This window comes from Drosophila hydei, unplaced genomic scaffold (assembly GCF_003285905.1).
Source record: "Drosophila hydei strain 15085-1641.00,03,60 unplaced genomic scaffold, DhydRS2 tig00008139-arrow-pilon, whole genome shotgun sequence".
NCBI classification, from domain to species: domain Eukaryota; kingdom Metazoa; phylum Arthropoda; class Insecta; order Diptera; family Drosophilidae; genus Drosophila; species Drosophila hydei.
The window spans coordinates 1,661,823-1,676,130 of NW_022045847.1; the positions used below are offsets into that span (position 1 = coordinate 1,661,823).

General features: G+C 38.2%; 3 protein-coding genes across 3 annotated transcripts; all 3 read left to right on the plus strand.

The window, feature by feature from the left end:
• The first annotated feature begins 4,218 nt into the window (after nucleotides 1-4,218).
• On the plus strand, nucleotides 4,219-6,210 carry LOC111601331 (plancitoxin-1). Its single transcript, XM_023317861.2, has 2 exons — nucleotides 4,219-4,394; nucleotides 5,157-6,210. Exons 1-2 carry the CDS (start codon nucleotides 4,291-4,293, stop codon nucleotides 6,142-6,144), a joined length of 1,092 nt encoding a protein of 363 aa, XP_023173629.1. The 5' UTR covers nucleotides 4,219-4,290; the 3' UTR covers nucleotides 6,145-6,210.
• Nucleotides 6,211-7,162: 952 nt separating this feature from the next.
• Nucleotides 7,163-9,040, plus strand: LOC111601338 (SPRY domain-containing protein 7). Its single transcript, XM_023317867.2, has 3 exons — nucleotides 7,163-7,405; nucleotides 7,475-8,059; nucleotides 8,504-9,040. The coding sequence occupies exons 1-3, from the start codon at nucleotides 7,297-7,299 to the stop codon at nucleotides 8,599-8,601; spliced, it is 792 nt and encodes a 263-aa protein (XP_023173635.1). The 5' UTR covers nucleotides 7,163-7,296; the 3' UTR covers nucleotides 8,602-9,040.
• Nucleotides 9,041-9,611: 571 nt separating this feature from the next.
• On the plus strand, nucleotides 9,612-11,844 carry LOC111601309 (tubulin alpha chain). The gene is made up of 3 exons (XM_023317830.2): nucleotides 9,612-9,991; nucleotides 10,617-10,920; nucleotides 10,971-11,844. Exons 1-3 carry the CDS (start codon nucleotides 9,769-9,771, stop codon nucleotides 11,797-11,799), a joined length of 1,356 nt encoding a protein of 451 aa, XP_023173598.1. The 5' UTR covers nucleotides 9,612-9,768; the 3' UTR covers nucleotides 11,800-11,844.
• Nucleotides 11,845-14,308: the final 2,464 nt, after the last annotated feature.

The following is a 14,308-nucleotide window of genomic DNA, read 5'->3' on the forward strand; positions in this document are numbered from 1 at the left end:
CTTAAGAGTAACAGATATTCTTTGAGCAAAGGAAAGCAATGTATGTTAAATGCGTTCTTATTCGTAAATCTAAGACGCTGTCATATTTGTGTGTGTGTGAGTGTGTATGTGTGTGTGAAAGTTGTGCAACTTGGTTTGCCTAAAAAAATCATAGGCCTGCATCTGGAAGGAAAAATAAACGCGCCCAGCTAAATCATGTTCTCATTTAGCATAGCTCATGCATCTGTATCTATAACTATATAGAAAACTGACAACAAAGACATAAGACATTGCCACATTAGCTGCTTTCCACACATTCTCCTAACATTTCGCACGATTTCGAACAGCTAAACTACAATTGATACAAATTGGAGTTCACGGAGAAGTACAGAAAACATATTTGAATGGGAATATCTAAAGCATAATGAAACTAGTATGTAAATGATAAGCTAAAAACTAAAATAAACTAAACAATATGAATTATGGGAACATTATATGAAAATATTAATACATTTTTGAAACAAAAAAAATAATATATATATATATATATATATATATATATATATATATATATATATATATATATGTTTACATATATATATAAACCTACATGAAACTATAACAGATACATATCAGCAAAATGAAAAGTTTACCAGATAGAAAACAAATGAAACAAGTTTTACAGAGTATAAAACTAAAAATTAAAAACGATATGTTTTGATGTGGTTTTAAAACATTTTTAACAATGTAAGCGTAAAAAGGCAAAGCAGTTACCAAAAAAGAAAACAAAACAAAAAAACAATTGATAACAAAATAATAGAGACTACGTGTGTTTTACGCATCTATGGGCAATTAGTAATAGATTACAATTAAATACGACTTACATTTGTATATGCAAATACCCATGGTATGCAAGTAAGCGGCAGCAGCAGTAATAGCAAACCAAATTTGTATTTATTATTGCGTTAGCTCTTAGCTATATACATATATATAAATATTTGTACTTTACGTTTCGCGCATCTCGAAAATGGTTCATCATTTGCATAAATAGAACTGGCCTTTCCCCACACATTCGATATCAGTTGCCTTATGTTTGCCTGCTGACAGATAACTAAACCAATTTGTTTTGTAACCATACTAATTCTTAAGTACTTGATGTATTGTATACCATTTCTATATACACTATATATATACACTATTTTTTCGTACTTGCGTTTATATGTAGCGATTATTTAGCCTTTTTTAATTGACGGTATTAATTATGTTTAATAAATTCATTATGTTCGTTAAACAAACAAAAAACAAAAGCCAACAAACATTGTTTCATTTATAACTATTTATTTATTTACTTTATTTTCCACTTTTTATTCTTTCAACCATGAAAAGATGCGCATAAAACCTTCAAGAAACGAATTTTAAATTAGTGAAATTTTTTGCAACAACTATACAACTAAATACATACAACAACAATATTTATGTATATATATATATATATATTTAAAGCCCTGAATAAATTAGGAAACTGGAAAATATATATCATATGTATTCGAATAGAAAATGCTGGATAAAATATTGTACATTTTGTTTATAACATAAAAACTGCGAGCTAAACACGCCTGATCAGTTGAATTATACATATATATATATATATATATATATATATATATATATATATATATATATACTATATAAATGCATACATTATACTCGTATACAAATATACACATACATATACACGAACAAAAACTCATATATGTATATCTATATATATATATATATATATAAATATATATATATATATATATATATATATGTATATACGTATAGGCATATAAGTAGAACAAATTGATATTGAATATTGAAAATATCAATGAAAAAGCGATCAAGAAGAAATATATATAAAAAGTAAAAACAAAAAACAAGTGGAATGGGAAACACTTAAAATTAAATTGAAAACATATCAAACTCGTGCCCGATATAAAAAAAAATAACTATATATGTGCATACATATATATAATATATATATATATATATATATATATATATATATATATATATATATATATATATATATATATATATATATATACATATATAAATACATATATATAAATATATACATATATATGAAAAAGCAGCATCAAATTATGCGCAGCAATTTTGAAATTTAAAAAAAATTATATATATATATATATTAATAATGAAATTCATGTATATGAAGTGGGTGCAATATTTAATTGCATATGGCGTCAACTTTTATCATCATAATATTAAATTATAATATAATATATATAATTCAATATAATATTAACTACAACTACAAGAAATGGCAACATTTTTGTCTATTTTGAGGCTCATTTATTTCAAGTTTTTGCAAACCATTTAACAACTCTTAATTTTAAAACAAAAAGAAGCCCCTTTTGCTAGTATTGTAAAAATAAAATTGAAAGGAATGAAAGATAACACAAACAACAAATATACAAAGGAGTGCAAGCTAAGACAAAGATTAGCTAAATATTATTATAAACTTACATAAACAGAAACAAAAAAAAAACAAAATCGAAAACAAAAACAAAAAAATATGAATATCAGCCTTGTTCTTTATATATATTTAAAAGTAAACCAAACAAACAAAAAGCATACAATATATTAATAAATTATTAACTACTATATTAAAATTAAACTAAAAAAAAATGACAAAAAAAACATACATAAATATTTAGCAAAAATATTGTATTTGTGAGTTTAAAATGTGAGTTGTTGCATACGAAAACAGATAGGAAATCGACGATTGGCAGTTACCAGGAGAACGAAACAAACTGAATTGGCAGAGAGACAAGAAAGATTATGAATTGAACAATTGAAGAATCGGAGAATTGGCGAATTGATCGTGAACATTTTCACATAATTTATGAGAAAACAATAAACAGCAACCAGCGATTAGGATGAAACGCAACTTATTTTAATTACATTATCGTAATATCAGAAACTTATTATTGTACTACAAAAAATATAAATAAGCAGCAGACAAAATAACATACAAGCAAGAACACAAATTATACAATTTGATAATATTTCTCCCCCCTTTAATCATCAGAGCGATGCACACAGACCCTGCCAGAGATGAGAAACCAATAAGAATTAAAGAAAACAGGGTCTTGGCAGTGCGAACTGCAACAGTAGCAACAACAACAGCAGCAACAAATAATATGTAATACAAATAATGAATAAAAACTTTAACAATTGTTTTGTGTAATTGTAAACAAATTTGTGTTTGCTTTCCTCGGACCAAGGGTCGGAAACAGCGGCAGATAGCGAGTGTCTGATGAGCTGTTCACCAGCTGATGATCTGCACATTACCCAATAAATCATGAGTCATATATGTTGACCATGCCATTATCTTTATATATATCCAGGCAGACAACTCCTGAAGCCCAGAATGATGATTTACTACGACGCCTGACGTGGACTATCGAGACAGGAGTGCACTGATCAGCCACTGTGAACGCTGCTGTAACAAATTCCAAAAAAAAGCCGCAGCAATTCCCAAGTACTCATCGAAGATGCAGTTTGCATTTACAAAACCCTAGGCAAACATAGGACTGTCAAATTTAGCTTTGATTCACAGACAGGAGCAAGAAAGTAGCGATTTGAATTGACCCGTAAAAATGTAAATGTAGAGCATTAGTAAGTCAGGCAGGGAGAACTGGGAGCCGCTGCTCAACATGTGTTTGAGCCCGCATCCATTAGAACAACAAAAGCAATATTGAGTCAATTAAAGTAATTAATTTTGCAGCTTGATAGAAATAAATTGTTATTAAACTTTGCAAAAAATCTCAAATACTGATTAGCCTTATCGCAGGCGGCAGAGCCGGCCGTAAGGGGTCCCAAAAGAATTTGAATGCATAATCCCCTTGAAATGGTTTGCATCTACAACCGTAAATCTAATCCAGATGCTGGCGTCGCCCTGGGGTCGCGAGCATTGTTGATAAGCCAAGTACACAGAGCTTAGCTAAGCGGGTCATTCATATATCAGTAGTTACTGTACAGGGTTTGCGAGACGGCGAACAGTTAAAGTCTCTATACACAAAATGCAGTTTTGATGAACTGAGCTACCTGCGCAATGGCTGCTACCTGTGGCATGGAAACTATACTAAAAAGGCGTGGAAAATATTCACAAAAACGAAATGAAACACCCTGTTAGCGAATACATAAGAGATTCTTGCAAAAGCGGAGTCGATATTTGTGCTCGTTCAGCGGGTCTGAATCAGTCCCATTTGTACTTCGCGACGAGACAGTTCGAAAGTTAAAATGCGCTTGATTTGTTTGCTGCTTTGCGCAGCTGCCACGTTCCAGCTCAGCCTCGCTGACAACAAAGTATCCTGCAAGGACGAACAGGGCCATGATGTGGACTGGTAAGTGTTTAACTGAAAAAACAAGTACAGAATATGTGCTAAATCAGAACGATCAGTCACATAATGAACTGAACTTTGTGTCTTTGTGACAAACACAAAAGAAACTCAAATTGAGCTGAACGAAAACTTGATGAATGTATTAAGAGATCTCAATAGGCAATGTACTGTCTTAATAGACTAGACCTTTTCAACTTTATCAACATTAAAAAAAAACAATCTGGTGCCTCAATCTGCGCACAATCCTCTGAGCAAAGCGGAATATTTCCAAGCTAAAGCTTTACATTATCATTTAAGCGACGCTTATCCTTCAAGCGACTGCATTAGCCAACTATTGATGCAAATGTCCGCTAGAAAAATAAATATTCCTGCAAAGCTTACAATACGAGTACTCTATCAATTGAATTCTGCATTAGTTTCATTTGTTCACTTGGGGAATTAGATCTATTTCACTTCGGTTTCTACCCAGCGTCAGAATATTACCGCAACAAACTAAGCCCTGTGGCTAACTACGGTTCACTCTGGACAAGCAACACACTATTTTTCAACAATGCGAGTTAATGGACCAACTGCATAATACTCGCTTAAGTTTTAAAGACAAGAGAAACATTAAAACAATGAAATTTTAATAATTTTTTTTATTTTAATTAATTTCAATTACTGAACTCAATCTCAATCAATACAAGTTTTATCAAAGTTGAGTTCTTGTCTGAATCTTTTGAATACAATTGAAAACTAAAAAAACTTTATGTGAAATTGCCACAGGTGGTACATGTACAAGCTGCCGAAGCACTATGCCCAGGGAGCACAGAATGGACAGGATGTGAGTGGCTTGCGATATTTGTATGTGACCAGCGCCAGCTACGACAACTGGCAGTTGTCGGGAAGGCGCATTAGTGATGCTAACTCGCTGCCAGCGCAGACTCTGAAGCCTCTCTACGCGGACCAGCACCGGGTGCTGTTGGCTGCCTACAACGATGAGTATCCCAATGGCACGGTGTCTGCCTCCGGGGGCCACACGAAGGGCGTCATTGCCACCGATGGCACAACAGGCATGTGGCTGGTGCACTCGGTGCCCAAATATCCCACTGTGCCCGACTATAGTTACCCCACATCGGCTGAGCACTATGGACAGAGCCTGCTCTGCATGACGGTGGACGCTGAAGGCGTGGAGAAGGTGGGCGAGCTGCTTGTCTATAATGAGCCGCATTTCTACTATGAACGCAATCCCCTGCTGAAGGTTAGCGAAGCGTTTCCCAGTTTGGAGCGCGCTTTGAAGCGCCAATGGCGCACTGAAGCGCCCTTCCAAAAGGAAGTGGAGCTGCGCACACTTGATGGCAAGCAGTTTAGACTCTTTGGCAAAAGTCCTCGGGCCGACATCGAGCTGTATAGCGATATGGTGGCTCCCGCCCTTGGCGTCAATCTCTTTGTGGAGGCCTGGCGCGATGGAGCTGGCAACCTGCCCGACACCTGTGACAAGGCCAACAAAGTGTACAACGTTCAAGACATTTCCAATGCTGAGTTCCTCGTGGAATTCAAGACCACCGGCGATCACTCCAAGTGGGCCGTCTCTGAGGAATCGGGCATCAAGCTGCATCGCTGGCGTATCGGCGGTGGCGATTGGATCTGCATCGGCGACATCAACAGGCAACAGGCACAACACCATCGCGGCGGCGGCACCGTCTGCCACAAGAGCTCCCGAGTATCGGATCTCTATCGAAAGCTTGTGGCCAACTACGAAAAATGTAACTAAGAATTTGAGACGATGCTGCCTAATAAAAGTCAATTTCCGAAGCCAAATTGAATTCTCCTACATTGAGCATAGATTATCGAAAGACCACTTCTAAAGCTGAGAAATATATTGAATAGACGATAAACCTCTTGGACTTCTAACGGTCATAGTTATATCTACTATATATTTCCAAATCTGTAAGGTCAATAGCCATTTAAATGGAGTTTACACATATGTTTCTAAAGATTCCTTCCCAAAGTGCGACATCAAACTATATACCAAATTTGGTCTATATATTTGAAGTTTTCTTCGTTTCATGTTGCACAAGACTATAAAAATCTACCTAAGTATATAATATATTAAGTGGAGTCGCCCACAACTTGGTCTGCCTGTTACAGCACTGAAGATTAATTTAACGATTGCTGTTAAAATGTGAATCGATTATCCAGTTTATAAATCGTATCGTTGACAAATCAAGGCTTACTATGAAAGTGCATTATAAGAGCTGAAATCTAGGCTACAATGGACTGTGCAGGAAACAAGTATTCCGCTCATACAGTTATTTTAGCTTCTATAAGGGTGGGGACCGAGTTAGGTGAGCTCAATGGGACCCAGAATTACACTCTTCAAAAAAATACAAAGCCTAACTGATGAGTTTCAGAAACTTAAAATGAAGAGGACTTTATTATTGCACTCATTAATGTTTTGTCATTCTCAATCAGTAACAAAAAAAGAAACAAATCACAAATTAGTCAGGATATACAACTACGAGATACCTGAACTCTCTTCGATCAGTTGCCTAATATAATAAATTGAAGAGCTTCAGTTCTAGCTGTTAATACTCAACTATAGATTACATCCAAAATGGCATATATCCAAGATCTGTATCTGTGGTAAGGCGGATAATGCTATGTTGATTCGGCTAAGTGTGCGTTGCGCAGACTTCAACTGTAGATGGCTTTGTGGCGCCATCTGTTGTAAATTACAGCGTTAGCTCGTTAAGAAAGGTGACGTCACAAGATGGCGTCTACCAGGGCTGGCGAACACAAACCAAACAGCTGTTAATAAACGAAGCGAAAAAGAAGGAAAACGCGAAAAAAACAAACCGCAGCTGGAAAAAGCCAATCCGACATAAAAATACATTAATTAGTATATTCATATATATATATACACATGTTTTGTTGCCTGCGCACGTGCCTCAATGGAGGGCAGCTACGAAAACCAACAGCAGCCGCGCATCGATTAAGAGAGCCCGAAGTGCATCTCGATGCAGCGCATATGGGTAAGTTAATCCATTATATACAGGGTATACATATGTGTTTTGATAATACCCTAAACCTATGATTTTCAGGCCCTGATGTTATATTGCTCTCTCATCAGCTAAGAGTCACAGGCACAGGTGGCGTGCTGGCCACAGCGCCTTTGGTCCAATCAAAATCCTACTTCGAGGTGAAGATCCAACAGAGCGGCAGCTGGTCCATTGGCTTGGCCACTCGCCAAGCTGACTTATCCCGCAAATGGGGTGGCGGAGATCGCGAATCATGGTGCCTGTGCTCCGACAATGCCACACGCCACAACGACGAGGAGTTCCGTCCAGTGGTTGCCAATAGCGCACAGCCTACATCCGCCACCAAAACAGTCACAACTACTGCCAATGGCATATTGAACAATAGTGCAGCAGCTGCTGCTGGTCTGATTGCCATTGAGGATTTGCAGGAGGATCTGTTGATGACCACAGGATTGGAAGAGAAGTCGCAGTCAGAATTAAGCCCCGTAACTACTTTAATCAGTGCACCACAACGGGACTTTCCCGACGAGGGAGACATACTGGGCGTGGCTTTCGACCATGTCGAACTCAATTTCTATTTCAATGGCAAGAACTTGGAGGTGCCCTTCAGGAATGTACGTGGCGCGGCCCTCTTTCCCGTCATCTATGGTATGAATTTGTTCGTGTACAGTGAAGTCACTCTTTGTAAGGGCATGCACATTTCCAGTAGCTATATAATGATACCCTGTCCGCATTTATGATCATATATTCTTGATCAGTAGCAGCAGGCGAGCCTCTTTAGCTGTCTGTCTGCCTAATCATCAATCTGACCGTCCTCCCGTCTGCTACAACAAGATTCGCACATGAAATTTTGTAAATGAAATTATTTAATTAATTTATTCATTTAGTTTATATCTTATTTATTTGTCACAAAATGTTTTTAAAGCTTAAATTAAATTGTAAAGCTTTTTAAAGATTCGAGTTGATTGTCTAGTGATACAAGTCAAATTTCCTCATTTTAATACATTTCTGCTTAACAGAGTGGCCTGTTAACTGATATTTCACTTATTTGCCTGGCTTTAACTAAATATATTTGCTCTGGTCTATTTTCAGTGGGAAACGGCGCCATTCTAGACATTATTCTGGATAACTTTACGCACGGTCCACCATCGGGATTCGAACGCATTTTATTGGAACAATCGCTGCTTTAGGAAATTACTCTTGAACTTCGTTTGCCATAGATCAAAATTGTAGCCTTAAGCTGGGACACAGGTGTTTGTGTGTTGCTTCCTGCTTCCTGATCTGTTCCAGACACAAATGTATAAAATTCTATTATTTCTAGTCTCGCAACCGCAAGTGTTGATGCCATGAAATAGCTTTCAAATTAAATAATTCGGAGCCGTCACGCTAAAGACTAACCATCACTTAATTAGCACTTACGAATAGTATCAACTGGCTTTTTTTACAGTTATATATTGGCACCCATCTCTCTTAAATTCTTTTAACGAATTCTGTATATTAAAGTCTATCTATTTATCTATACTGAACAACTTTCAGACTATCTGTAGAGCTAATTAGATATTATTTGTTCAAAATCATTATTGCTGGATACATTTTCTGTATATGGACTATGCTTCCAAGAAAATCAGTATTGTATATCTTATTCTTTACCCAATTTAAATGCTTTACAACAAACAACAAACTCTGAGGAAACCAGCTATATAAAATATGAAAGTTATTTCAAATTGTCGCATTTGTGGTTCAAATAATTTTTGAGTGTATTTCATTATTTTAGCTGTATGTTTTTAAAGTGATTTAAAGAGTAGCTAGAAACTTGCAACTGTTTTGTATAATACACACATAAAGACAACATTACACAGAATTAAGGCAGAAGTATTTATATATATATTCCATATACATGTATACAAATATCTAAAAAGTATAATACTTTCTATCTCCCACATTCCAACTTATTTATATGTACTCGAGCACGGAAATTCACTAACTATATACACTTTATAATTAAGGATATGTACTTAACGCTTCTAAAACTGACTTATCCGCGCGCGGACAATAATGAATGTAATGTAAACTTGTATTGTGCGTACTTAACTTAAAAATATATATACCATCGACCACATACCACTTATATAGATATATATGAAGCAAGGCTTGATCAATGAATTGTTTAGCTTGTCATTGAAATCAATGTAAATTAAATTATTTGAAAAATCAGAAAAAAAAGACGATCGAAAAATTCTAGTTTAATTTTTATAATTAATTTCCTTCTGGCTCAAGGGTGATCTAAATTCGTAGTGGCATATGTAGAGGATTGGCTTAGATCAGCAGTGGCTGAGTAGTTGTTCGATCGCCGCCAGATGGGCAAGGGCGAGATAATACAGATACACATTGGGCAAGCTGGTGTACAGATTGCAAATGCATGCTGGGAGCTCTACTGCCTGGAGCATGGCATCCTCTCAAACGGACGGCTGATGAGCAAACCCTGCGATGAATCCTTTCTCACATTTTTCGAATTAAGTGAACATGAGCCCAGCGTGCAGCCGCGTCTGATCATGATTGACACGGAGCCAACGGTTATAGGTGCCCGGCAACTATTTACTCTGCCTATTGCTATCTACTAATTAGCTTTACTTTAATACTCCTTTACGAATAGAAACGAGTTTATTGGATACTTGAGCAGTGTCCGTCTTGCTGTTTGTCATCGTGAAGCTAGAGATTTGTATTTGTGAATATATATAATAGTGTTCTCTTGTCTGATTAGATGTTGGGATTTTTGAGTGTGCCCATCTGTAAGAGAATTAGTATATCTTTTACAGGATTAAAAATGGCGAAGAGCCATGAAATGAAAATGTCAAGGCTAAATCCTACGGGTACAGGATAAATCGGCAAAAATGGTGTCTTATTGTTTTATAGCTCCAAGATTTTCTTCTGACCAAATTAATACCCTATTCATTATCGTTCCCTGAGTAGCATATTTCATTAGAAATCCCTTTATCGTCCAAAGCTTTAGAGCTTTGATTAACAAAGTTTACTGATGGATTACTGTGGATTCTCACAATAGCCACACCTCTTAATTATTGGGCTCCTTTTTATACCCTGATCCCATTGTTTAAATAATTTTAGCTATTAAACCGTGAACTAGAATTATGCAGTCGGTTGCTGCAGACTTCTATGTTTTAACTTGCTTTGCTTGCCCTTCTTTCAGATGAGATACGGACGGGAGCTTATCGCAATCTATTTAATCCGCACACGCTTATCACGGGCAAGGATGACAGCGGCAGTAACTTTGCCCGAGGCTACAATTTGATGGCCAGTGAGTTGCTGGATCGGACCATGAATGCAATACGCCGTGTCGCCGAACGTTGTCGTAGCCTGCGCGGCTTTCTGGTCTTTCGTGCGATTGGCGGCGGCACTGGCTCTGGCCTGGGCACGCGAATAATGGAGCAGCTGGTCCAGGACTTTGGCAGAAAAGTTACTGTCATTGAGTTTCTAGTATATCCATCACCTTCGTAAGTAGTTGAGCTCGACGTATTCAATCTGATTTCAATCTGAATTACAGCATTTCCCCTGTAATTGTGGAGCCGTACAATGCTCTGCTGGCCGCCCACTTTTCCATGGATTGTGCGGATGTATCCTTCATTGTGGATAACGAAGCCCTTTATGATATCTGTGCGAGCACCTTGAATGTGCCCGCACCCACGTACACCAATCTAAACCGCATCATTGGCCAAGTGGTGTCTGCGTTCACGGCTTCGCAACGATTTTCGGGCCAATCGGTAAGCTTTCAAGAGTTGCAGACGAATTTGGTGCCGTATCCGCGTATACATTACCCCCTGATCAATTATGCACCTTTGGTGCCTGTCACACACTCACAATTCGTCAACCAGAGCACCGCTCAACTGACTGGCCAGTGTTTCCAAATGAGCAATCAAATGGTTCGCTGCAATCCCTCCCACGGCAAGTATATGGCTTGTGTGCTGCTCTATCGTGGCGACGTTGCGCCCAATGAGATCAACTCAGCACTGGAAAGTATTAAACGGTCGAAGTCCTTTAAGTTTGTGGACTGGTCACCCACAGGCTTTAAGATCGGAGTCAGCAGCATGCCCCCAGTATATGTGCCGCATGGCGACCTAGCGCCCACGAGTCGCGCCTGTGTGGCTATCTCGAATAATACGAATATACGGATTGCCTGGTGTCGTTTGGTCAACAAATTCGATAAGCTGTATCAGCGGCGCGCCTTCGTCTATCACTATGTGGGCGAGGGACTCGAGGAGGGCAACTTCAATGAGGCTTCGGAGAATATATGCCAACTGGTGCACGATTATCTCGAGGTGGACTCCTCGGCACAAATCTCCCAACGTAACTCTGAACATCATAGTGACGAATAATGAACTTGTGCACTGTCTTTTTTTTAAATAAACCCCAAAAAATCATTTCTTGTGCACAGCGAAACCCCTGTTAATGGACAACTCCATTAGGTGGAAATCTCTATTCGACTGGCAGTCAAACAACGAAGAAATTGAAAATATATATTTATATATATACATATTTAATTTGGGATCCATTGGAATTTGTAGTCAACATTTTAGCCTCTACAGGATTTACTGTGGCCGTCCACTCATAGGAGATTTAACTGTATTTGCGTAAGTGATTCTGAGGTAATTGCGGTCCAATTGTCGTCTCGATGGCTTTATCAAAGAAAATAAAAAAACCGTTGAACAAATTAAGTATTTATGGACCCGGCTTAAACAAATATTGACCCAGCCCACAATTTGCGTTGCTTGACCCCGGTTCCGTAATATGAGTGAGGCAAGGAGTGGCGGTAGCGACGGTGTTTCGGTGGTTCGGTGTTTTAGCGATGCGCTGCTCTGTGGTGCAGCTGGTCCAGGGTACTGTATAATTAAAATGATCGCAGGCAAGGGTTTAGCACGTACCGAGGCAAAAGTCGCGCTTATCGCGATCGCACCCAGGGCAAGGTCTCTGGGCATGCTCGCTCTTTCTTTATATATATATATATATTTGGTTGCTTGTGTGCCTTGGGGCCTTCCACTTCCTCGGGGCCTCGCCGTGACGTGACTTACGCACGCTTAATGCGCGATTATCGATGGAGCCACCACATGGGGCTCCCCTCGCTATCTTTTTGCCAGATCTTCCGCACGCAGTTCTCGGACTGTAGGTCGGGATCTTATCAGCGCCGTTTGGTGGTCCTTGCTGACCGACCGACCAACGAATCGACCTATCGAGCGGACCAACCGTTGTTATTATAAGCATTATCATTATGATCCATGCCGTGGCCATTCCTTTGTCTGTGTTAACTGTTGCTAATCTTAAATTGCGCACACAATGCTTTTTTGTTTTGCAGCGTGAGAACCGCTGCGTGTGGGTTCCATCAACGCCGTTCTCCAGTCTCCTCCTCGAGCCCAAGGATCGGCGCAGCAAACGTGTTAATGAGCTAAAGGAAATGCTGCGTCAGGACCACCTTAGGCGGTGCCTGGCAGCATCAAATGAAGTTGTTATGTTTTATAGGGTACCGCGGCTAATAAAGCAATTTGGCTTATGCGCCAAAAAGAAAGCGATGCGATACGAAGCAACGCTACGGTACAGTTGACCGCCGAATGCAGCATCGGAAGCTCTTCGGAGGGGCAGACAACGGGCAGGAGACGGCGACCCCTGCCATAGTGTATTTGAAATATCTAGTTAACTTGCTAGCTGTACCCCAAACAGAGCTCTGACCTTCTTTATTTATGCACTAATCCGTGGGAAATGCGCACCCAAACACCTGGGGCCGATTTATGCCCCTGCTTGTAATGCCCCAGCACCCGCGCCGACTGCAAAAAGCGACAGCTTAGCCAATGGCTAAGCTGCTTAGTCCGATCAACGAATTCCTGGTACTCTGCCAAAATATGAAGAACTCCACGAAACTGAAATAAACAAACTATAAATATATTGCTTTTGTAAAGTGTATCGTTTGTGGCACAAATGCACAAACTGCATTTCAATTATTATTTCTTTTTATATAACATAATAACTCATTTGAATAGCCAATCAATTGATGACTGACACAATTATGTATTTTGTTGACTTACTCTATGGTTAAATAAATTAAATACAATCTTTAGACTGTAGCTAAACAATGCCTGATTTGACTTTTTCTCAAATTAAATTAATTTTCATTTTGTGAGTGTTAATATTAAATATTTGTATGTACTTAACTGACTTGAAGTAATATATATTTTTGAAAAATATTTCTATCCCTTGATCTCGATATATACATAAATATATTAAACATATTTAGTTTAATTATAACGTTATTGGCTTTAAAAAAGGCATCTTAAATGTTATGTATATGTATATACATATTTCTTATTATCTTGTAAGACTTTCATTTAGAAATGTCGAGTCAAACTTATTAGTAAAAATGGTTTGCCAATGTGTAGTGCCATGTTAATGATTGGGAACTATATCTTAATTGTTGCAAAACTGTCATTGCATACACGAATATTGCAATTAAATTATAATTATTAAAATGATTTTGGCAATGACCACTGAAGTCAATTGTAGGATCTGCATATCATCACTGAGTTTATCACATAGTTGAGGGACTGGCTTTCAGCTAGGGCATTCATATATGCACTAACATTAAGCAACCGTCGAGTGAATTAATAAAGCGCCTTACCATTGCGAGGCGGCCACGCATTAAACGACAAACACAACAACTGCAACAACTGCAACAATGCAACAGCAGGCTGGCTGGCTGGCAGGAAAAACGCAGATCGGAGCGAACACCATGCCACATGTGGCTGGTTGGCCTGGCAAATAGATGCCACATGAGTGCGAGAGTCGGAATCATCGGTGGAATCGTCAGCGTCAACCAATGCAACAAGCACTCCACTCCAC